The sequence below is a fragment of the Prionailurus bengalensis genome, chromosome C1 (genome assembly GCF_016509475.1).
Source record: "Prionailurus bengalensis isolate Pbe53 chromosome C1, Fcat_Pben_1.1_paternal_pri, whole genome shotgun sequence".
Classification (NCBI taxonomy): Eukaryota; Metazoa; Chordata; class Mammalia; order Carnivora; family Felidae; genus Prionailurus; species Prionailurus bengalensis.
Genome location: NC_057345.1, coordinates 18,409,672 through 18,433,266, shown reverse-complemented (window position 1 = coordinate 18,433,266; position 23,595 = coordinate 18,409,672). Strand labels below are relative to the sequence as shown.

Genomic DNA, 23,595 nt, shown 5'->3' with positions numbered 1-23,595 from the left:
GCCATGGATAATGGCTCTTATTTCACAATTATATTTAACCAAATGTGGTTAAAATCCTATTACAGACAGTTCCCTGTAAAGGAGAATAAATAAAATAGCCCACAGTCATATTCGTCCTCCTAACATCCCACTCTTGTCTTGAAGGATCCAGATAATATACACCATGAGTTTAGCACCTTGTAAATGAAGAAGCTGTCTGCTTAGAAAGTTCTTCATAGTTCCACGTTTACACTGGAAAGTCAAAGATCCTGGTGCTGGTCTTGAAGTTAAGAGTAAGGATACAGTAATTTCCTAAAAAGACTGAGTGGCCAGTAAATGCAATTTACTGATATTGTGAGTTATCCATAATACTTACACAAGTTAAATTTGTCCACAAATCAGCTGAACTTTAATAAATGTATTTCCTTTAAAGAGCATATACATACACAGGGAGGGGAGAGGCTCAAACTGAAAACACTATACACTCAAGTTAATTTCCAACCACAACAAAATCTTACCTTTTCAGGTCCACGGTTGTGACACTAAATACAACTCCTTTGAGCCACAGAATCATGAAGAGCCTCTGGGAAAAGGGGCAGTTTCCTATGCTCTCACCATCACTCCCAGCCTAGGAAACAGAAATCAACATCGAAAACCAGGGTCAGAGGGGTGACATTCAAAACAAAAGACTTTCTTCTGACTTATAATCAGGGGTCCAAGAAGATAGCAAAAGTTGCATTACAGAAGGAGTGGAAACTCAGGTTTCTGTTATTTTGCTCTTTCATTTGCCTCCTCTCTTCTTAAAGATGGCCGGTCTACTATAGCACCGTCCTAGAAAATTTTCTGCAAGGGTAGAAATGATCTGAATCACCACTGTTCGACACAGCAGTCGTTTGTGACATATGGCTAAAATGACTGCTTAAAATGTAGCTAGTTTGAGGCTTTTCATTTGCTTTTAATTAACTGTATGAAACGTAAGTCATTTCCTGTTCTATGAGACAGTATTCTTTACAAGGCAACATAAAGAGGGAAATTCACAGGTGTGTCTATTTCCAAAAAGTTAAAATCATCACCAACCCCTCCTCCTTTAAAAAACACTCATTATAAAAATCCCATATCCTGTTTTACATATTCAGGAGCAAGAGAATAACAAGATATCTTTATAATAAGCTATTTGTAATCCTACTTAATGTGAATGGAGCAGCTGATGACTATGACTTCCCCAAGCTCAATGATGAGGTAGAATTTTCCTAAAAATCGGTGGGACAAATCTTTAATTCCATCACATGTGCCCCCAAGTTTACAAAGCAGGGACAGGGGACGAGGAAACAGGAGGGGGGAAAGAAAGCATACTGGAAGAGAACATTCTAACACTTGCTAGGGAGAAACACAGTCCTCTTCACCACAAAGGGTGGAAAAAGCCAGAAATAACTTTCGACAACTCATTCAAAGATGAATGATTCAAGTACTATTTATTATCCTAAAGTAACTCTCAAAATATTCAGAAGCCATTTCAGTAAAATGCTACATTAGTAAAGTATTCCTAAACTAATGGGGAAATAGGGTGGAGTAAAAAAAAAAATAATAAAGTCGTTAACCGATTAAACACAACACAACTAACAAAACACACGGGTATAAAAGGAGGATCCCAGAACCCTTCCCTTATCAGCATGGGAGAGTTACAACTAAGCTTGGTTAAAAAATAATAATAATAATAATAATAATAATAAAAATCATTCTTTATCAGAAACAAAACATATACAGAATTGTAACCAGACTGACTCATGTTAATTTCTAGTTACCGCAACTTGCACAGATCTTGACTTCCTGCAGAAGGTCTAGTTCTTAAACTTTAAGGTGATTAAGAATAACCTAAATAAGGGGCACCTCGGTGGCTCAGTTAAGCATCCAACTCTTGATTTCAGGTCAGGTCACGATCCCAGGGTCGTGGGATTGCACCCCCGTGTCAGGCTCCACACTGAACCTACTTAAGATTCTCTCTTGGGGCTCCTGGGTGGCTCAGATGGTTAAGTGTCCGACTTGGGCTCAGGTTATCATCTCATGGTTTGTGAGCTGGAGCCCGGCATCAGGCTCTCTCCTGATGGTGCAGAGCCTGCTTGGCATTCTCTCTCTTCCTCTCTCTCTGCCCCTCCCCCACTTGTACCTTCTCTCACTCTCAAAATAAATTTAAAAAAAATTGTTTTTCTCTCTCTCCTCTGCCTCTCTCCCCTGCTCTCACACTCTCTCTAAAATGAAATTCAAAACAATAATAATAACCTAAATAAGGCAGTTTGGATAGAAGATTTCTGGGCCTGATACCCAGAGATTGTGGACTGTGATTAAGAAGAATGCTTGGGTGGAGCCCAGGAATCCTCATTTTGTTATAGGCACCCAAGGAGATCACACAGCAAAGCACCTGCTAGTCACACTGAGAAACACTGGTGTGGGAAGGGTCAGGTGATATTCCTTGGACAAAGCAGAGTCAGTTCATAAAACTAAGTCATTCAATGATACAATGTAACAAAATGGTACACAAAGCTGCTTTTTTGAGGATGCTGGCTATCCCCACACACAGAGAACACTGATAACATAAAAGTGAGTTTATCACAGATAATAAAAAGTTAAGGTATTCTCTTTCTGTATATGTTGAGGATTAATATTTTTACACAAGGCTGTGGCTTTAGATACTCAAATTTTATTATCATTCTTGTTTTGTTCTGTCTTCCCCTCCTGGTTTTAACATGCTTTTTAGTAACTACAAGAGGGGCGCCTGGCTGGCTCAGTCGGTTAAGCATCCTACTCTTGGTTTCCACTCAGGTCATGAACTTGCAGCTTGCGAGTTTGAGCTCTGCATCGGGCTCTGTGCTGACAGTGCAGAGCCTGCTTGGAATTCTCTCTCTCCTCTCTGCCACTCCCTTGCTCACTCTCTCTCTCAAAATAAATAAACTTAAATATATAACTACAAGAAAAAGTATACCAAACTTCAGACTTCCTAAAAAAGCAGTATAGTTTGGTAGCCAAAGAACAAGTCTGACTCGCTTTGTCCTATTCCATTTGTTTAATCTACGAAATGAACTATAATTTCCCAAAAAGTCTGCCATAGGAGTGTAAAATTATTAAATTGGTAGAGAAGTTGTAATAAGGATGTTACATAGAGCCACTTGGAAAGACATTCAACCGAAGGCAAGCCGGATGTAAGCAGCGATTGGCTACAGATCAGAAACACCGCACCATAACCCCTATGACAGTCCGCAGAGCATATGCGACAGTAGAGACAGAAGCACCCTGGGACGGGGACGCTGCGTGAAGACCCAGTCAGGACACGAATGCCCCTCTGCCTTCGCGCACTTACTCCCCTCTCGGGCATGTCTGACGCTTGTTATGCATCCCACACGCCTTATACGATTCTCTTATACAAACACAAATAAAAGTATGTGCGCTCTTTAAAGCAGATCTGAAAAACTGCTTTTCATTAACTAAGGCCAAAACTCAGGACAATTCAAATGAGAAATATTGCCAACTACAAGTTTTTCTGAGCTTTTAACAGCATAAGATTGGGAGCTACTAAAAGGATGTTTTCATCAAGTATACATACAGTGAAACTGGAAAAACTCGGATTTCTAGAAGTCACAAGTCAAAGACTTCCTCCTTTAATCCGTGTTGTAATAAAATTCCATTTAAACATTTCAATAAAATTCATTCAAGTTAAAGGATCAGAATTACACTCTTCAATATGAACTACGTTGAACATAACCTATTGGTACAATGGACTGAGGAGGACATTGTGGTATAGTGGAACGCATTATATGCTGGAGATCAAGATACCTTTATTCCATACCCAGTTCTTTATTATAATAAAAATTAACACATAGGTATATCTAACAATAGCATCTAAGAAAGTATGTTTAAAAAAAAAAACCTTGCTTTTTACTGCTTCTAACAGTACATTCATGATGTTAAAGATAAATAAAAATTGAAACACTACAGAAAGTCAGGTTCCTCTACCTTTGAAACATTCACTAGTTTGTTCCTTATTCTCCTGAATTTTTATTTTCTATGTACATACTACTTTTCTTTTTCCAATATGTGATCGTTGGGGTGCCTGGGTGACTCAGTCGGTTAAGTGTCTGACTTTGGCTCAGGTCATGATCTCACAGTCTATGAGTTCGAGCCCCGTGTCGGGCTCTGCTGATGGCTCGGAGCCTGGAGCCTGCTTCGGATTCTGTGTCTCCCTCCATCTCTGCCTCCCCCCACCCCACTTGTGCTCTGTGTCTCTCTCTGTCTCTGCCTCCCCCCTCTTGTGCTGTCTCTCTCTCTCTCTCTCTCTCTCTCAAAAATAAATAAATGTTAAAAATTTTTTTTAAAATATGTGATCGCACCCTACATAACTTTTATAATCTGCATTTTTATTCCCAATGTAATGTAATCAACCCTGTGAAGGCTGTCATGCCCTCGCCAGGATGGTGGCCAAGAGGGTCAAGGGGGGCGCCAGGGCTTCCAACCCTGCCAGGAAGAGGAAGCCCTACTCCCCCCCGCTCGGGTGCACGTCAGAGGAGGCCCAGTACAGAGCAGTCAGACATTCACCATCAACCAGAGGTAATGAGGCCACCCCACTGGGGTATCAGGGGAGGCCACTGTAGACATTCAGTCTCTGACAGTAACCAGGCAGTGTTGTTGCCCTTCTTCCTCCCAGCCCCCTCCACAGCAGTGTCACAGAAGTCTTATTTGAGTGTTAGGGAAGTTTAAACAAAGTTTAAACAAGAGCCAGAATCTCCTAACATAATATGAAAAGGTACCGGTTTCAAGCAAGAATCGCTTGTCATACAAAGAACTGTATCAAACTGAATGAAAAAAGGCAACCAACAACGCGGACATCAGGATGATGGAGATGTTAAAATTTGCTGACAAAGATTTTAAAGCAGCCGTAATAAAAGTGCTTCAAGGAGCAAGGAAGACCAGCCTGAAACAAATGAAAACACAGACTCAGCCAAGAAGTAGAAGGTGTAAAGAAGAACGAGATGGAAATTTCGCAACCAAAAAAGAAAAGAGCTCAAAGGATGAGCTTAAACTGCCAAATGGAAGGCACAGAGGACAGAATCACTGGACAGAAAGGCTGGATAGAAATCACTCCCTCTGAACAGAGAAAACGTAGACTGAAAATGTGCTATTTCCTATATGTTTTCATATTTTGATGCCATCCATCAAACAGTTATGTTTGAAGGCTTCGTTTATGCTATTAATCCAATAATTTCATTTCTATAAATTTATTCTGTAGAAACATGTATACAGATGCCCAGAGACAGAGGAGCAGTGAAGCACTGTTTGTAACAGCCACCCACCGGAGACCACCCAATGCAGATCGATAAAGGACTTGTTAAGTTATAGGCCACCACCAGAGGGGATGTCTGGGCTAACCGCTTGGCCTTTGCTGCTATGGGTAGGGGCAAGGTCACAGCTTTTTTTTTTTTTTTTTTTTTTTTTTTGAGAGAGACAGAGAAAGACAGACTGTGAACGGGGAAGGGCAGAGAGAGGGAGACACAGAATCCGAAGCAGGCTCCAGGCTCTGAGTGGTCAGCACAGAGCCCGACGCGGGGCTCGAACTCACGAACTGCCAGATTATGACCTGAGCCGAAGTCAGCTGCTCAACTGACTGAGCCCCCCAAGCTCCCCTCTGCCCCCCGCCCCACCACACAGTTCCTTCTCTTAAGGCCCATATGGGATGGTCTCACTTTATGATTCTTACCTACACACAGACACTTTATTTAAAAAAAAATTTTTTTTTTATAAATGTTATTTATTTTTGAGACAGAGAGAGACAGAGCATGAGCAGGGGAGGGGCAGAGAGAGAGGGAGACACAGAATCCGAAGCAGGCTCCAGGCTCCAAGCTGTCAGCGCAGAGCCCGATGCGGGGCTTGAACAGACCGTGAGATCAGGACCCGAGCCGAAGTCGGATGCTTAACGGACTGAGTCACCCAGGCACCCCTAAAAACTTTCCGTCTCAAGCTTAGGCTGCCCGTTCCTGGTTCTTTGGCCAGGGAGAGCAGACTTCTGTTAGAAAGGTTTTTGTCTGCACCTGTTGGTGTTTCTAGGCTGCCGGCTCCTATAGCTCCGGGTCTGGGATATATTGAGACAGAAAACAAAAACTAAAAAACAAAAAACAGACAAAAAGCAATTTATCTACTCTATCTTTCCAGAAGCAGAAGTCTCTCAGAAGTATTAAAATTAGAAAGCAAAATTTAAAATGTAGAAAATGTGGTATATCCATACAATGGAGTATTATTCAACAGGAAGAAGCAATAAGGTACTGATATACACTCTAAATTGGATGAACTTTGAAAAATTATGCTAACTGAAAGGAGCCGTCACCAAAAACCATATAGCGTATAATTCCATGTATATGAAATGTAAAAAACAGGCAAATGTAGAGAGACAGGAAGTAGATTAGTGGTTCCCTACCTAGGGCTTCTGTGGAGCAGGAAGGAAGGAAAGGTTGGATAAAAAGGGATGTTTTTCTGGAGTGATGAAAATATTCTAAAATCAGACTGGGGTGATGGCTGCACAACTCTGCGAATATACTAAAAATCACTGAATTGTATATTTTAGATGGATGCGCTATATGCTATATGAATCATTATCTCAAAAAAGCGGTTTTGAAATATACAGGCACAAAGGGCACCTGGGCAGCTCAGTTAAGTGTCAGACTTTGGATCAGGTCATGATCTCACAGTTCATGAGTTCAAACCCTACATCAGGCTCTACCTGCTTCCGATCCCGTCCCCCACCCCCCCCACCCCGTCCCTCCCTCGCTCGTGCTCTCTCAAAAATAAACGTTAAAAAAATTTTAAATACACAGGCACAAATTACAAATATAAATACATGCATACCAGATAAATGTTAACTTGGAATATATAGTTCTAATATCATGATCTCTTATTAAAAAACAAACATGTCCATGTTTTCTCAAAAATCAGAAAACCCAAATAAGGCAAAAACTTGAATAATCCCACTGACACAGAAATGACCACCAATTTCCAGGTAAAGGCTGGGTCTGAACATTCATTTTAAATGTTCTTACAAAAGGAGCAGTTCTGGGGAGCCTGGGTGGCTCGGTCGGTTAAGCGTCCGACTTCAGCCAGGTCACGATCTCGCGGTCCGTGAGTTCGAGCCCCGCGTCAGGCTCTGGGCTGATGGCTCGGAGCCTGGAGCCTGTTTCCGATTCTGTGTCTCCCTCTCTCTCTGCCCCTCCCCTGTTCATGCTCTGTCTCTCTCTGTCTCAAAAATAAATAAAACGTTAAAAAAAAAAAAAAAAAAAGGAGCAGTTCTGCTTAACTTGCTATCTGGGGCTCCTCTTACACACTCACTATTGCTCACCCTTCCCCCTCCAGGCCTCTGTTGTAATTCCTGAATTGCCTAATACCAGTATTTAATCAGAAACTTCCATATTAACTCCTACATTGCTAAATAGGGGTCAGTGGTAGATGCCATAAATATTTTAATATTTTACTAATTCAAGGTTAAGGAATGGCTCACTTAGAAAACCTAGTTTAATCAGTTGTTAGCATAGTCATTTTAAAACACCCAAGAAGGCAAGTTTGAACTCCATTCCTCCTTTGTGACTAAGGGACTGGGGGAGAGGGGGGGCCGCAGGGGGTGGACTAGGGTAAGAAAGACAAACTAGAAACTTAAGGTAAACCTGTGCTCCTGACCATTAAATTATTTTCCTTGACATACTTTCTAAGGAATGTATATAACAATATGCTGCTAAAAGAGTAAACTTAAAAACCTTAAGGCTTCATTTACCTTTACTGTGGATTCTACCTAAATTTGCTATCTGAATACACTAAATGGCTTGCTTTGATTTAGATTAACTTAAAAGTCTCAAAACAACATGATAAATGGGCAAAGTCACCTGGTTTCTATTATTCATTTCTTCAGGGATTTTCCTAAACACATGCTAGAACCAAGGTTTAGAGTCCTGAGGTTTAACAAGCCTTCACTCGTCTACAGGGTCTGCAGAGCATGTCAGAAACAGGGTTCAGAATCAGACATCTGGGGCGCCTGGGGGGCTCAGTAGGTTAAGCGTCCGACTGAGGCTCAGGTCACGATCTCGTGGTTCACAGGTTCGAGCCCCACGTCTGGCTTTGTGCTGACAGCTGGGAGGCTTCCCATTCTGTGTCTTCCTCTCTCTCTGTCCCTCTCCCACTCACACTCTGTGTGTGTCTCTCTCTCTTCAAATATAAACATTAAAAAAAAATTTTAATAAAATAAACTAAAAGAAAGAATCAGACATCTGGATTTTGAATCCTGACTTCACTACTTATTAGATGTGTAATCTTTAGTAAGGTACTTAACATCTGCGAAACTGGACTTCCTATGCCATGTTATTAGGGGGTCAAGTCTGTTAGGGTACACACAGTTCTTGGCACATGGTGAGAGTTTAGTAAATGTTACTTGACTTTCAAGACACTTCATGCACAGAACTCAAGCCCTAACAACAGGTTTTTAAGTTGGAGCACTTAGTCATTAGAATCTCCAGTCACTTTATTCTTCCAGAAAATGAGAGAGGGAAAAGAATCACAGAACTAAGTCTACAAATAAAGCCAAAGGATACGGATGGAACAATTCCTGTATCCCAAGCTCTGGCGATGTAAGTAAAGCAGCCAATGGCAGGGCCTGGGAAAGACCTCAGTTGCTACCATTTTCTTGTTCAGTATCACCAACTCCTGAAGTCCACCGTGCAATTTAGAGAAGAACTGATTCGTGTGAAATTACATGAGGATACCCAACTACCAGGGTTAGATGAAACTCCAGGCTAGGCTGTCTGAGTTCACATAAAACATTTAGCTTACTGAAAATGAACTCTCTACTCTCCCAGAACAAGCTCTTTACATGTATTAAACCTAGTTGATCCTTGCATTCTCTAATTCAGCAGAGGACGGTGGTTAATTAAGAGCCAGACTCACACAAAGCCACCACTTCCTGTGTGACTTTGAAAAAGTGACTCAACCTCTCTGGGCCAGTCTTCCTCGGGCATAAAATGGAAACAATAACAGGACCTACCATTGGATTGTTGAGGGGAACTGAAATGAGATAACACACCAAAGGGCTCAGAACAGCACAACTGCTCTAAAGTACAGACACTGGGAGGGAGTAATTCACTGCATACCTTTTACACTCTCACATTTTTTGATATTTGTACTATGCACATGAATCTTTCGTCTTAAAAAAAAAAAAGAAGCAAGGCAGGGTGCCAGGGTGGGGGTGCCAGGGTGGCTCAGTAGGTTAAGTATCCAACTCTTGGTTTCGGCTCAGATCACGATCTCGCAGTTTCCTGAGTTCAATCCCCACACTGGGCTCTGTGCTGGCAGCACGGAGCCTGCTTAGGAGTCTTTCTCTCTCCCTTCCTGTGCATCCCCCACTCACGCTCTCAAAATTAATAAAGAAAGTTTAAAAAAAAAAAAAAAGGCAAGCAAACAAAAGCCTTCCACCCCAAACATATGAAAATGAAGTAAAGCAAAAGCTACAGAATGAACGTGGAAAAGTTCTGAAGATGAATGACAGAGATGTGACAGAACGCACAGGAGCAGCATTCTCACATCTCAGGCTACGGAAAAGCCCACAAGTGCGTTTAAAATGCAGATTTCCAGGCCTCACCTCCAGACATTCAGATTCAGTAGGTCTCTGGTGAGGTCCAGGAATCTGCAATTTTTAACAAGTGTGTCAAGCAATTCAAATTCTGATGCATCTGGTGGGCAGACCACATTTTGGTAAACACTGACCCAGAAGAAAAATGTGCCAAGAAATAAAGACTGGAACGAAGTTTACTCCACAGTTAGACTTTGAATTTGAATTCCTCGTGATGCCTTTTGGACTCTGCTCTTTGTAGGCCAGCAACCTGGTCACTATTTGTTAGAGGCAGTTTGGGTACATAACAGCTGCCTCCCATATTTTAAAGGAATGCTACGCTATCTGGCCTCAAACCAGGGCATATGAAGACTTAAACGAAGCCAACCTAAAGCCCTTTAGAAACCGAAACACTCACATTCAAGAATATTCTTAAAAAAAAAAGTTTATTTATTTGAGAGAGACAGAGACAGAGAGGGACAAAGAGAGAGCGAGACAGAGAATCCCTAGCACAGAGCTGATGCAGGGCTCAAACTCATGAAACCATGAGATCATGACCTGAGGCAAAACCAAGAGTCAGATGCTTAACCTACTGAGCCACCCAGGTGCCCCAAGAACATTCTTATTTACACAAACTAAGAAGCAGAAGCAAAACAAGGTAACAACAATGTTTCTAAGGGTTTGTCCTGCAGCCAAACAATGTCGAGGAAATAATGGTGTCAGGAGTCCTCTATAGATCAAGTCCTTTATGCTGTGGGATGGTTAGATCTGGTTTAAAAGAACTATAATTGTAATTACTATATTACATTACTAGATGATTTGACTTCTCAGGAGGAAAAAAAAAAAAAGATTCTACTATAATGTTAGGGACAAGGACCAATACCGGAATTGAAAAACAGAATTGGGGATGGGGGGCGCCTGAGTGGCTCAATCAGTTAAGCATCCAACTTTGGCTCAGGTCGTGATCTCGCAGTCCATGAGTTCGAGCCCCGCGTCGGGCTCTGTGCTGACAGCTCAGAGCCTGGAGCCGGCTTTGGATTCTGTGTCTCCCTCTCTCTCTGCCCCTCCCCAACTCATGTGCTCGCACGCACGCGTGCGCTCTCTCTCTCTCTCAAAAATAAATAAAAAACACTAAAAGAAAAGAACAGGTTGGGTTTTCCACTTAGAAGCCATGTAACTTTACACTAGGCAAGTCACTTAACGGCTTTGCCTTTAGTTTTCTCTTGTAACAGGCAGTCCTAGCGTAGGGGTTTGGGGTGGAGACTGAGTTACAGAAGCTGGAAACTACAAGGTTGTGATACAAGAATATATTCCTACTCTTAGAGAGCACAATGTATGGAACTTCAAGAAAAGGAGCAAATGATAAAGCAAATGGGGTAACATATTAATAGGTAAACCAGGTAAAGGATGGTCTTTGTACTGTTCTTATTCCTGCAACTTGAAAGTTTGAAATTATTTCCAAATTAGTGGTTTTTAAGCTATTCATTTAGTTTCCACTTCTGTCCTAATAGTTTCTAACTACAACTCATTTTTAATGTACCATTTATATATTATCTCCAAGGGTAGATAAAAATCAATCTTTTTAAATTAAATTTTTTTGCTTTTTAATCATTCATCAACCGTACGAGGACCGACACTAAATCCTGGAGATCCGGTGCTGGATAAGAAAAGACTGTCCCTACATTTGTAATACCTATGGTCTACAAAGCTGAATCTGAATAATTTAAGAATGTTAGAACACACTAAAAAATGAAAATCAAAATAGGATACAGTGAAACTCAAAATACATTCCCCAACCTTATCACAACTGAAATAGCACTTCAACATTTTCTCAAAAGTGTCATAAACATCCCCCAATAAATCACGGTTCTGGGAGTTTCAGTTTTATGGGCTTTTGCCATGGCTGCTCCTCTGCGTTGGTGATTCAGCTTTTAACAGGAGACTTGATGTTCTTTTGCTTTAGTCTAAATCACTGAACTGAGAAAGCATTCAAAACTGCACAAAAACATGTCTTTTCACTTTATTCTCAAATACAAAAAAAGGAGGGAGCAGGTAGAAGAATAGACAAATTTATCATACTTTACCATCGAAAATAACCTTCTAAAATTTACAGTTATTACTAAAGTCATCGAGATTCAAAGTTACTTGAAGGCAGTTGGGGGAAATCACTGAAATACACAATTCAGCCCACTGTTTTAGCTACATGTCAGGGTTTAATGATAAATCTTCCTTTTTTAAGCTGCTTCTTCTACCCACAACGATGGAGAGTGAAACCTGTTGAAAGGCAGACAATTCGTTTTCCAGTAGTTTCTAAGGCTATTTATTTCCTTTAGTAAATCACCACATTACGATTCAATTATCCAATGTAGCTGATAGTTTAACTTAAGATTAAAAAAAGCCTATAAACGTGTACAATTGTCTTTAAAAATGAGGTCTTTGACACAGTTCTCACTTCTTCCTCAAGATGATTTACCAACCCGTGTCCCCGAGGACCCTACACCACGATTCCGTTATCCCCTCCCGTTCAGCCTGTACAATAAGGCCACGTGAATCAGACACTTTTGTGACTCCAATCACATCATCTTCCACAAAAATGCCCACTGCCACACCTGTCCTTCAGGTGAAGCTCAAGCCTCACCTTTAAGAAATCTTTCTAGATCACTCTAGCCCAAACCAGTCACCTGCCCTCTCACCTTCTACTCTGGCTTCTCAGACTCTGATGTCAACACAAATCATCAGAAGATCATGTCAAAATGCAGCTTTGGCTCCAGGAGATCTGGGGTAGGGCTCAAGATTCTCCATCTCTTACAAATTCCAAGGGCATAGCAAGCCTGTGCCACTTACTTAACAATGAATACTGAGTTGCCTTGCGATCTCTTAAAGTGTATTATCAGTTTCCTATTCATATCCCTGCACAGTTATCTCCTGAGCTAGCCTGTAACTTCACTGAGATGCCATACATTTTTTTTCATCTTACCATAGGACCTCATCTGCTACAGATGCTTTACTATTTATTGGCTTTCCATCGATTGCTAACAATGAAAGCCTCTGATTAACAAAAAATGTGCTCCACGTTATTAGCATAGAAAAAAAATATATTTATTAAAGTCGAATCTTCTTGATTAATGCTTCTCAAAGATTTAAATTAGTTCTCCAAGTGAACTTGGAACACAGCTAGCACTACTTCTTACTGCTGATAGAAGTCCCATTTATAAAACGGGAGTGGGGCGCCTGGGTGGCTCAGGCGGGTAAGCGTCTGACTTCAGCTCGGGTCATGATCTCGCGGTGTGTGAGTTCGAGCCCCGCGTCGGGTTCTGTGCTGACAGCTCGGAGCCTGGAGCCTGCTTCGGATTCTGTGTCCCTCTCTCTCTCTCTCTCTCTCTCTGCCCCTCCCCCTGCCCATGCTCTGTCTCTCTGACTCCCAAAAATGAATAAACGTTTTTTAAAAAAGTTTTAATTTAAAAAATAAAATAAAATTCAAATAAAATAAAAGAGGGGCACCTGGGTGGTTCATTTGGTTAAGTGTTGGACTTCAGCTCAGGTCATGATCTCGAAGTTTCTGAGTTCAAGCCCCACGTTGGGCTCTGTGCTCACAATTCAGAGCCTGGAGCCTGCTTCAAATTCTGTGTCTCACTCTCTCTGCCCCTCCCCTGCTCACCCTCTGTCTCTCTATCTCTCTCAAAAAGAAACATTAAACATTAAAAAAGAAAGAAAGAATTCCCATTTTTGATCAGGTATCCATTCTGTCCTTCCCCCAAGGGACACAGGGGAGGATGACCCAATCCCCAATACTAGGGAGTAAATCCTGACTAATCCTAAGCCAGTCATGATAGCTCCATTCCTCTTGCCAGTGATTAGTGGCAGACCTGGTGACTAGCCCCAGGTCTGGTGGACAAGAGTCTCATGAGAAAAGTTTCCTGCTCTTAAAACAAAGACACCAGAAGAGGAAACCTTGAATGTGAAACCTCTGGCTGCTGTGGCCAACTTGACGGTAGCCAGAGGCTGCAACCAACCCCAAAAAAGAGCAGAACTGAGAAATGCAGATTTGTGTGGAATAAACAGCTAATATACCAAGTGAAAAACTGTATACTGCAGTAAGTGCCAAGAGGAAAGCAAAGTAGTAAGAGTAAGGGTAGAGAGCACCGACTTTGGATGGTCCTAAGAGCTCTCTGAGAGCTAAAGAAAGACAAGGAGTCCGCCATGCAAAGCGCCAGCATGAGTACGACAGAAAGCGGTATTGGCAGGGGCCAGATCGTGAGTTTCTAGACCAAATTAAGGAGTCTGAATTTTACGTTTACAAAGGGAACAATTTATTCTCCCATGTAACAAATGCTGGCCCAGTGCCTCTCGCGCAGAAAGAAACCACTGCACACGATGGTTCATCAGCAAGGTCTCTGGAAGCAGCGTGTCTGGTTTGATATATGGGTCCTTCTGCTTAACCCACTGTGTGATATTGGTACCTACTTAACCTCTCTGGGACTCAGCTTCCCTATATGTCAAATGGGGAATAACACTACCTCATAGTTAGGAGATTAAATGAGTTAATATGACAGTCTCTTAAAACACTGCCCAGCATCTGGTTAGTGCTCAGTAACAAAGTATGTGCTAAGTAGAGAACAATTTCCAGACTTCACTGAGCTTGGGGGAAATGCCAGAGAGCAGGGTAACGGGATACCACTGAAGGGTAGGGGCATACGAGGGCAACATCCAACTTCCTTTTTAAGACAATAAGTAACACTTGCTACCATATGGAGAGCAGGTTGGGGGCACGGAGCTGGTGGAGAACGTACACTGGGAGATTCAGAATGTAGCCTGGATTAGGGGGCGCCTGGGTGGCTCAGTCGGTTAAGCGTCCAACTTCAGCTCAGGTAGTGATCTCATGGTCTGTGGGTTCGAGCCCCGCCTCGGGCTCGGTGCCGTCGGTTCAGAGCCTGGAGCCTGCTTCGGATTCTGTGTCTCCCTCTCTCTCTGCCCCTCCCCCACTCACGCTCTATCAAAAAAATGAATAAACGTTAAAAAAAAAAAATTAGAACGTGGCCCGGATTCAAAGCAATGGAGCTGGAGAGAAATGCGTGGATTAAACTGAACCAAGAGGATACAACCCTAAAGACTTGTGGATGGATGACCTGCATGTGGGAAGTGAAGTCAAAAAAGAAATCAAAGAACTAGATTTCTGGTTTGAGGAACTGGGTAGAGGAAAGCCTCAAGACAGGGGTGGGGGTGTGCCTTTACTTTGCTGGAAGACAGAGCAATCCCTCAAGAGATGACCATACAACTACCACCACGGCTTGGAAATATTTCTCAAGTGTGAAAGGCTACAAACCAAAACTGACCCTGTTGACCTCAGGACACACTTGGGGGGCGGGGGGGAGGGTTATGACTTGATACACTTCTGCACTGCTTGGTTTCTCCTTTTTTTTTTTTTTTCTTTTTTGGATTTAAGAACATTCTAAAAGAAAATGTTCAAAACGTTTACCCATTTTCTTCCTGTCCCTTAACCACTGCCAACATACTAAACTGCTTAAAGATGACAGAACTTCTTTAGAATTCCTCATATTGCTTGAAAAAATGCTGAATGCAAAGTAATCGGGAATTAATGACAGTTGAGAAAGATTCTATTGAGGACATCTGTTCTGTTACATGTTGGAAGCATATGCTGAAAATGAAAACAAAAGTTCTAATCTATACTCAAATCAAATCTGAAATGTCTCAGCTAGAATCGTTTGCTAAAACAAAGTGTCAGATATACAGTGACCAGACTTTACATCTAAGCACAACACAACTATAGCAAAAACAAGTTCTGCTGCAATGTTTCATTTACATCCACCCATCAAAAGCCTAAGATAGGAGGAACAAAGTCTTATTATCTCTTCAGAGAAAATTATATGCCACATGTAATTAAAAATACTAAATGCCAAGTCAGGAAAAAAAAAAAAAAAGACGACCAAAAGTAGAACCCCTTTTCCCATCTGGATCAAACTGGATTCTACTCCCCACAGGAATCAAACACAACAAATGAAACGTCACAAAGTGGCCTACGAACAAGCTAACAGCTACTGTTTCATTTAGCAGCTTCTATCTCACTTGAGATGCACTATTATGAAAACGCTTTATATATAGTAATTCTCACAATAACCATATGAAGTTAGGTATTATTTTCCTCATGTTTCAGATCAGGAAACAGACTTTGAGAAGCTTAAGTAACCCGTCTTAGGTCTTACAACTGAGGAGGAGCAGAACCGAGTTTGATGGCTGAGGTCCATGCTATTAACCATTCTCATAATTTCTTACACCAAGGTTAGAAAGAGACGCTGGACTCCTACCTGCTTAATCTCATGATTTTGGGGTACAACCACCACCTCACTCATATGCACATTACTACCAAGATAAATCCCCTGACTTACAATCAATACAATGTAATCGACAAATTTCATTTCAAATTTTCTAGGAGCCGTATTTTTTTTTTTAATTTTTTTTTAATTTTTTTTTTCAACGTTTATTTATTTTTGGGACAGAGAGAGACAGAGCCTGAACGGGGGAGGGGCAGAGAGAGAGGGAGACACAGAATCGGAAACAGGCTCCAGGCTCCGAGCCATCAGCCCAGAGCCCGACGCGGGGCTCGAACTCACGGACCGCGAGATCGTGACCTGGCTGAAGTCGGACGCTTAACCGACTGCGCCACCCCGGCGCCCCTAGGAGCCATATTTTAAAGAGTAAAAAAGAAACACATGAAACTACTTTAAATAATCTTACTTAATTCTATGTATCCAAAACATTATTTCAACACGTAAATGACACAAAAAAATATTACATTCTTTTCTTTGTACTCAATCTTTGAATTCTGGTATATATTTTATAGTACATTTCAATTCAAACGAAACACATTTCAAGCACTCAAAAGCCACATATGGCTAGTGGCTCTCACACTGGTCAGCAGACGTCTAGAGAAAAAGCCTCTGAATAACCAACACCAAGGTCACCAAGACCACATACTAAAGGTCATGTACCTGAACTCATCAAATCAACATTCAAGCTCTCAGAAATGATTTCTTCTTATTCCAAACAAATTTTAACAAGTTTGTCTACCTGACTTACCAAACTACAACAGATGACAACAGAAAAGTAAAGGAAATGGACTGCATGAACACAGCTGAGCGGGCAAAGGAAGAAACAGAAAACACACAACATAAATACACACAGGCGTGCACACATAAAAAGGAGACCTAGGTTCAAAAACCGTAACAGTTGATGACACTTAGCAAAAAGGCAAAAACAGTCTTCCATACCTCAACAGTTCCCCAGGACATGGCAACATTATGGAATTCATCAGAATGCTGGCATTAAGTGGCAGTTAAATTCAGCATTTTAAGGGACACCTGGGTGGCTCAGTCGGTTAAGCATCCAACTTTGGCTCAGGTCACGATCTCACAGTTCATGAGTTTGAGCCCCAAACTGGGCTCTGTGCTGCCTGTGCAGAGCCTGCTTGGGATTCATTCTCTCTCTCTCTCTCTCTCTCTCTCTCTCTCTCTCTCTCTCTCTCTCTCATTCACTCAAAACAAATAAACTTTAAAAAAAACAAATCAATTTGAAAACTCTCTGTACCATCTTTGCAATTTTCCTTTAAATCTAAAACTACCCTAAAATTATAAACTTACCTTGAAAAAAACAATTTGAGGGGCGCCTGGGTGGCTCAGTTGGTTAAGTATCCAACCTCGGCTCAAGTCATGATCTCACAGTTCATGAGTTCGATCCCAACATTGGGCTCTCTGCTCTCAGCACAGAGCCTGCTTCAGATCCTCTGAACTCCCCTATCTCTCCCCTCCCCACTTCTCTTTCTCAAAAATAAATAAACATAAAAAAAATTTCTGAGGGGTGCCTGGCTGGCTCAGTCAGTAGAGCATGTGACTCTTGATCTTGGGGTTATGAGTTCAAGCCCCACATTGGGTACAGAGTTTACTTTAAAATCTTTTAAAAAATAAAAAGAAGGGGTGCCTGGGTGGCTCAGTTGGCTAAGTGTCCAACTCTTGATTTTGGCTCAGGTCTTGATCTCACAGTTTGTGGGTTTGAGCCCCACATTAGGCTCTGCACTGAGAGCATGGAGCCTGCTTGGGATTCTCTCTCTCTCTCCCTCTCTCTCAAAATAAATAAATAAACCTTTTTTTTTTAAAAAAAAAAAAAAAAAGGAAAAGAAAAAGAAAAAAAACAGTTTGAGGCTTCTGGTATGGTCAAATAGTTCCCACAAATCAACCCTCTACCCCGATAACAATGATAACTTCCACACAAAAGCAACCACTTGTTGGGGCGCCTGGGTGGCTCAGTCGGTTAAGCAGCCGACCTCGGTTCAGGTCATGATCTTACGGTTCGTGGGTTCGAGCCCCACATCGGGCTCTGTGCTGACCAGCTTGGAGCCTGGAGCTGCTTCGGATTCTGTGTCTCCTTCTCTCTCTGCCCCTCCCCCACTTGTGCTCTGTCTCTCTCTGTCTCTCAAAAAATAAATAAATGTTAAAAAAAATTTTTTTTAAATAAAAAAAAAAAAAGCAACCACTTGTGGGCACTGGAGAGTAAACAAAAGCAGCAGACATCGGAGGGGAGCTGACACTTGGAAGAAAGGAAATACGCTGCACAATTTTCCCCAATTTTTATCTTTTAATCATGTGCCATGCAGGGCAGCTAAAGCTCCAAAAGGTTCTGCTGGCTTGAAGAACAGCATTCAAAGCACCACTGGAAAATAAGGCAGAACACCATAAAAAAGACAGCGGGAGAACCAGAGCCCTAAAATCTGCATAAAACTCTGCCTAAATCTCTAGCTAATGCCCAGCACACACAGGCACAGTACAGAATCCAAGCAGAGCAGCTAACAGAACTGAACTGAAATTTGAGCTGCCACCCATCATGGGGGAAAGAGTTTTGCACTTTGAGTTCAGTTCATTCCTGCTTTAAAAAGAAGAAGAAGCAAAATCCATACTCTTCAAAGGAACATAACCAAATCCAAAGCTTCTACAACTTGCCATTCACAATATCCAGAATGCAATCCAAAATTATTCCCAGGAAGAAAACAGGAAAACACAACCCATTCTCAAGAGAAAAAAATAGTCACATAATCATGACACACCCTCTGTTGACCCAAATGGTACAATTTGCAGGCAAGGATTTTCAAGCGGTTATTATCACTATGCTCAAGAACTTAACAAAATATAGATGTTCATCATAAAGGAAGATAAAAAATTTCAGTAAAGACTGAAAAGAAAATGGAAATTCAAGAACTACAAAATATACTATCTGAACATTTTTTAAACCACTACATGGGCTTAACAACAGAACAGAGAAAAGAAAGAGAAAGGTTTATGAATGAGAAGACAGATCCAAGAAATTAATCAGAAGAATTTTTTTAAGGTGAAAATATCAACAGTCTCAAAGACCCATGGGAAAATATCAAAAGGCCTACATTTTTAATTAGAGTCTCAGGAGAGAAAGAAAAACAATGGGGCATAAAAATTTTCAAGAAAAAAATGGCCAAACTTTTCCCAAATAAAGACAAATCTACAGATGCAATAAATTTCATGAACATCAAGATTAATATAAAGAAAGTGACAGCGAGGTTAATCACAATTAAAATGCTAAAAAGCAAAAAAATAAATAAAAAAATAAAATAGTTGGGGGAAAAAAAACACACTGCATACAAACAATGATTGGAATGACAGTGGAATTTTCATCAGAAATAACAGAGGCCAGAAAATATGGAACATTTTTTAAATGCTTAAATAAAAATAACAACAAAAATCGCCCCAAAATCTTATATCCACCAAAAATATCTTTAAAGAATGGAAATAAAATCAAGGCATTTTCAGATAAAACTATGTAGAATTTGCACGTCTGACATTTAAATAAGTGAATGGAATATAGAAAACTAACTTGTGCTTATTAATATTGTCATGATTATATTACTATAAAAAGAAACACGTGCCCTTTACAATTAGTCATTCGCACTTTGGTCACATACAAAAAATGAATCTCCACCTTTTTCATTGTAAGACTCATTCTTTTAACATATTGTAAACAAAGACAAATTCACTGGGGCTCCTGGGTGGCTCAGTCAGTTGGGTGTCCGACTCTAATCTCAACTCAGGTCTTGATCTCAGGGTTGTGGGTTCAAGCCCCTCGCTGGGCTCCATGCTGGGCGTGAAGCCTACTTAAAACAAACAAACAAACAAACAAACAAACAAAAAACAACAAAGATACATTCACTAACTTCCAGAGTCTTCCTCTATCAGCTGAAGACAAATATGTTGGGGTTGGGGGGAGCGGGGAAGGGAGGGGTGAAATTCTTACGCTAGTCAAAATCCAGCAGCCCACTTTCACTAAGGGCTTTAAAATACACACCCTGTAGTATCAACTACATTCAGAAAGAGTCCTGAGAGTAAAAGAAAACTTCCTCCCCCATCTGTGTATGGCAGCTACCTGATTTTAGTGGATGAGAGGTATTTCTCTTCATCAACAAGTTCCCAGACCTAGAAATTCCAGTAAGAGTTCGGAAGTAGGGTCAAAAATCCAATTTCTCCCTTTGTAAAAAATATGAATTCTCCATGAAGTTCTTTTTTAAGAGATTACACTTTAGATAAACAAAATAAAAATAAAGAATTCAGAGAATAAATAAGGTATGTTGAGCGACTTTAACAACAGACTTACATGATACGGTTATGCACAGGATATTGGCTATAAAGATATACATCACAGTACTGCTTAATAGATAAATTTTGGACCTGTAAATGACTAAGAACAGTAGAATAATAATGATAACAATGAACAATGAAAAAGTGCATTCATAAAAGTGCTACAGAATTTTAACGTAAAATATTAGCAGTCAATAAACATATGAAAGAATGAATCATTCTCTGGTATTTTATTTGGTATTATCTGTGTTTAAAGTTTTCACTAAAATATCTTACAAAATAAAATTTTTAAAATTATATATACCCAGGGTGCGTGGGTGGCTCAGTCAGTTGAGAATCTGACTCCGGCTCAGGTCAGGATCCTGTGGTGTGTGAGTTTGAGCTCCACATCGGGCTCACTCTGCTGTCAGCATGGAGCCCATGGCGGATCCTATGTGCCCCTCTCTCTCTCTCTGACCCTCCCCTGCTCACGCTCTCTCTCTCAAAATAAATAAAACATTTTTTAAAAAATTACAAATAAAAAAATAAAATTATCATTCAACAATGTACCGTAGCTGCAAAAGTTAACATTTGGGATTCTTGTCTATCTTCCTGGCTAGCCTAAAATCAATATCAAATAACTGAATAGTACAAGATAGCATGTTTATTACTGAAATTTTTACTTGCTATTTCAACACACAGGTGCATTAAATATGATAAAGGCAAATTCTAACTTACAAGAGTTCTGTATCTGTCTTATTTTAGACATACAAACAAAACCTTCCCTTTATCTTTTAAGTAGCTGATTTTCAGGTAGTTCATTTGGAAAATAGAACATACTTCTAGTCAAAGAATTCACTCATGAAATATTCTTCATTTCTCGGACAAATTGCCCTCATTGTCACTGAGAATTTTTTATTTAAAGAGAATTTTTATTAGCTCCATTTGTATTTGTTTTCTGATAAACTGCATCTAATTATGAGAATTCAATTATCTGGATCAGACTTTGAAATATCAGGTCTCAACTTTCTGTCTGGACCTAAATACCCAAGACTAAGGCTACTCTGGCATATAAAATACATCTGGACTGGACTGGACATCAGTTGTAAGAAACACGCCCACTTTACAGATGAGAACAACAATTTGAACCTGGTCTTCCAGTTATGTAATTTGAAGACTCTAGGCCTTTAAACCCATCTGTTATTAAGCTTAGATCAATGGCTATCTAGTGAGCCCTAATCATAAAACCCAAATTACAGGTCTCAAGCTCAATAATTGAATACTATTTTTATCTCTGGCATTTTACCATGAGGTAACACAGAACCCAACACCAAAAACAGATTTAAAATTCTCTTGCATTCATCTATCCCCAGACTACACATACCAATTTGCCCAAAAACTCTTATAGATATTTACTGAACTAGTGAGTTTTCCCCTATATAAAGATTGTGTTGGGTGGAAAATATGAAAGATGAAGTAAACAGTCCCTGATCCTTGACCTCCTAGAATTCACATTCTGGCCCGCAACAAAGATATGATGAGAAATGACTGAGATGAGGGTCAGAAACATACAAACACCAAATGTTCCAGACAGACAGGAGGAAGGATTAGCTCAGCTGAGGGAGGCACAAGGTCAGAGAAGGAGCTAAACCTTGGAGGGCATTTGGTTTCAGGAGCTAAAACCCTTGAAATTATATGTTAAGCTACACTTTTTTACAGAGTTTGGTGTACTCCAAAATATTTATAATGAAATACACCATAAAGGTGCATGCATCGTTCTCTCCAGAAGCACAGCACATTCCTAAGTGCCTGAATGCGTCTGCACGCTTGCCAAGAGCTCTGAGGAGGAGCACAGAAGCTGAAAACAGTTATTGTCAGTAAGAATGTTTTGGGGGGCTTTTAAGAGTCTTTATTTGTGAACAACGTGTGCTCTGGCCAGAAACAGATTTATTCCTTCATTCTGCTCTACAATATCTACCACCAACCAATCAGAAGAGTCTTAATACCACTTGACCACACAGGGATCTGACTTCATGGTTAAAAACCGAATAAACCCAAGAAAATACTAGGTAAGACAGACGCTTCTTACAAAAAGACGAAAGAGTCTAGCCTCACAGTAAAAATACATGTGAAAAAGACTTAAGGTTAAAATCACCAAAGAGAAGAGAAGAGAAGAGAAGAGAAGAGAAGAGAAGAGAAGAGAATTGGGAATAGGAAAATGACAACAGAGTCAAGAAACTAAAGAAACGAACATATTTACAACCTCCCTCAAAAAAGACATAAGCAACTATTCTTTCTACAGAAAGCAGAATGTGTGTGTGTGTGTGTGTGTGTGTGTGTGTGTACGTGTGTGTGTGTGTTTTAAAGAAAGATTCCTTATAAATGGTCTGGTTTTTCTTTAAGGGACAAAAGAAGACAGACCACAGGATTAATCAGTTTCATAGCCTTTTAAGTGAGCCAAAAAAAAAAAAAAAAAAAAAAAAGCGAAACCAAATGAAACAAACAAAAAACCCCAAATCCAAAAGCACTGGCTGATCTCATTAGCTTTGCTTAAGAAACTTTATAGATGTGACTTCACTCCTGGATTACACTTCTATATTTAGTTTATACCTAATATGGATAAAGTCCCGAACTAACAGTCATTTCCTCTCTCCACAAAAAGAAACTTCCTTGCTTTTTTTTCTATTAACAATGCAAAGATTACTGTAGGCTCCTCTAATGGGAGAGGAGGTTAAAAAAAAAAAAAAAGAAGAACACAAAGAAAAATATTAACAACTTGGTATGTTACTTCTGTTAAACTCAGACTGCTTGGACACATCTAAATTGTAAAGCAATCCTAAAATCAAATATGTGATGTTCCAGTCAAGTTCCTTAACAAGTTTATGAATAAACCCTTTACAGAACTTTACAATACTAATTAACCAGGCCCCCAAAATGCACAGAGGTGAGGTAATGGAAATTTTAGTTTCCTTTCAAATTTAACCAAGAGAACTGAAAGAAACCAAACTCATTTAACGAACCATCTAGACTTGCTGGTTGTCAGTATGTTTTAGAAATACCCTTAAACATTCTCAGAATGTTTTCTTTTATTTTTTTATTTTTCAGGGTGACTGAATACAGCAAAGAGTGAAAACAAAACTACGTTAGGTAAACATTCAAGTTTCAAATAAAGAAAAAATATAAACACAAAAGCTCTTAGTGGTTAAGAGTCAGGCTCTGGATAACAAAGACCTCCGAACAAATATTTACTAGCCCTGCAGCCACACACAAGCAATGGCCTCTCTAAGCTTCGTGTGTAAAATAGTATTGATAGTACCTATTTCAGAATTTATAGGAGGATTA

The 23,595-nt window shown here is 40.3% G+C and overlaps 1 protein-coding gene across 1 annotated transcript in view; it reads right to left on the bottom strand.

Annotated features, from left to right (window-relative positions):
* Window positions 1–23,595, bottom strand: part of CLIC4 (chloride intracellular channel 4) — a 65,995-nt gene that overhangs the window by 28,837 nt on the left and 13,563 nt on the right. Inside the window, exon 2 of the mRNA XM_043578619.1 lies at window positions 498–607. Coding sequence (XP_043434554.1) covers window positions 498–607 — 110 coding nt within the window. The remainder of the gene's footprint in view (window positions 1–497; window positions 608–23,595) is intronic.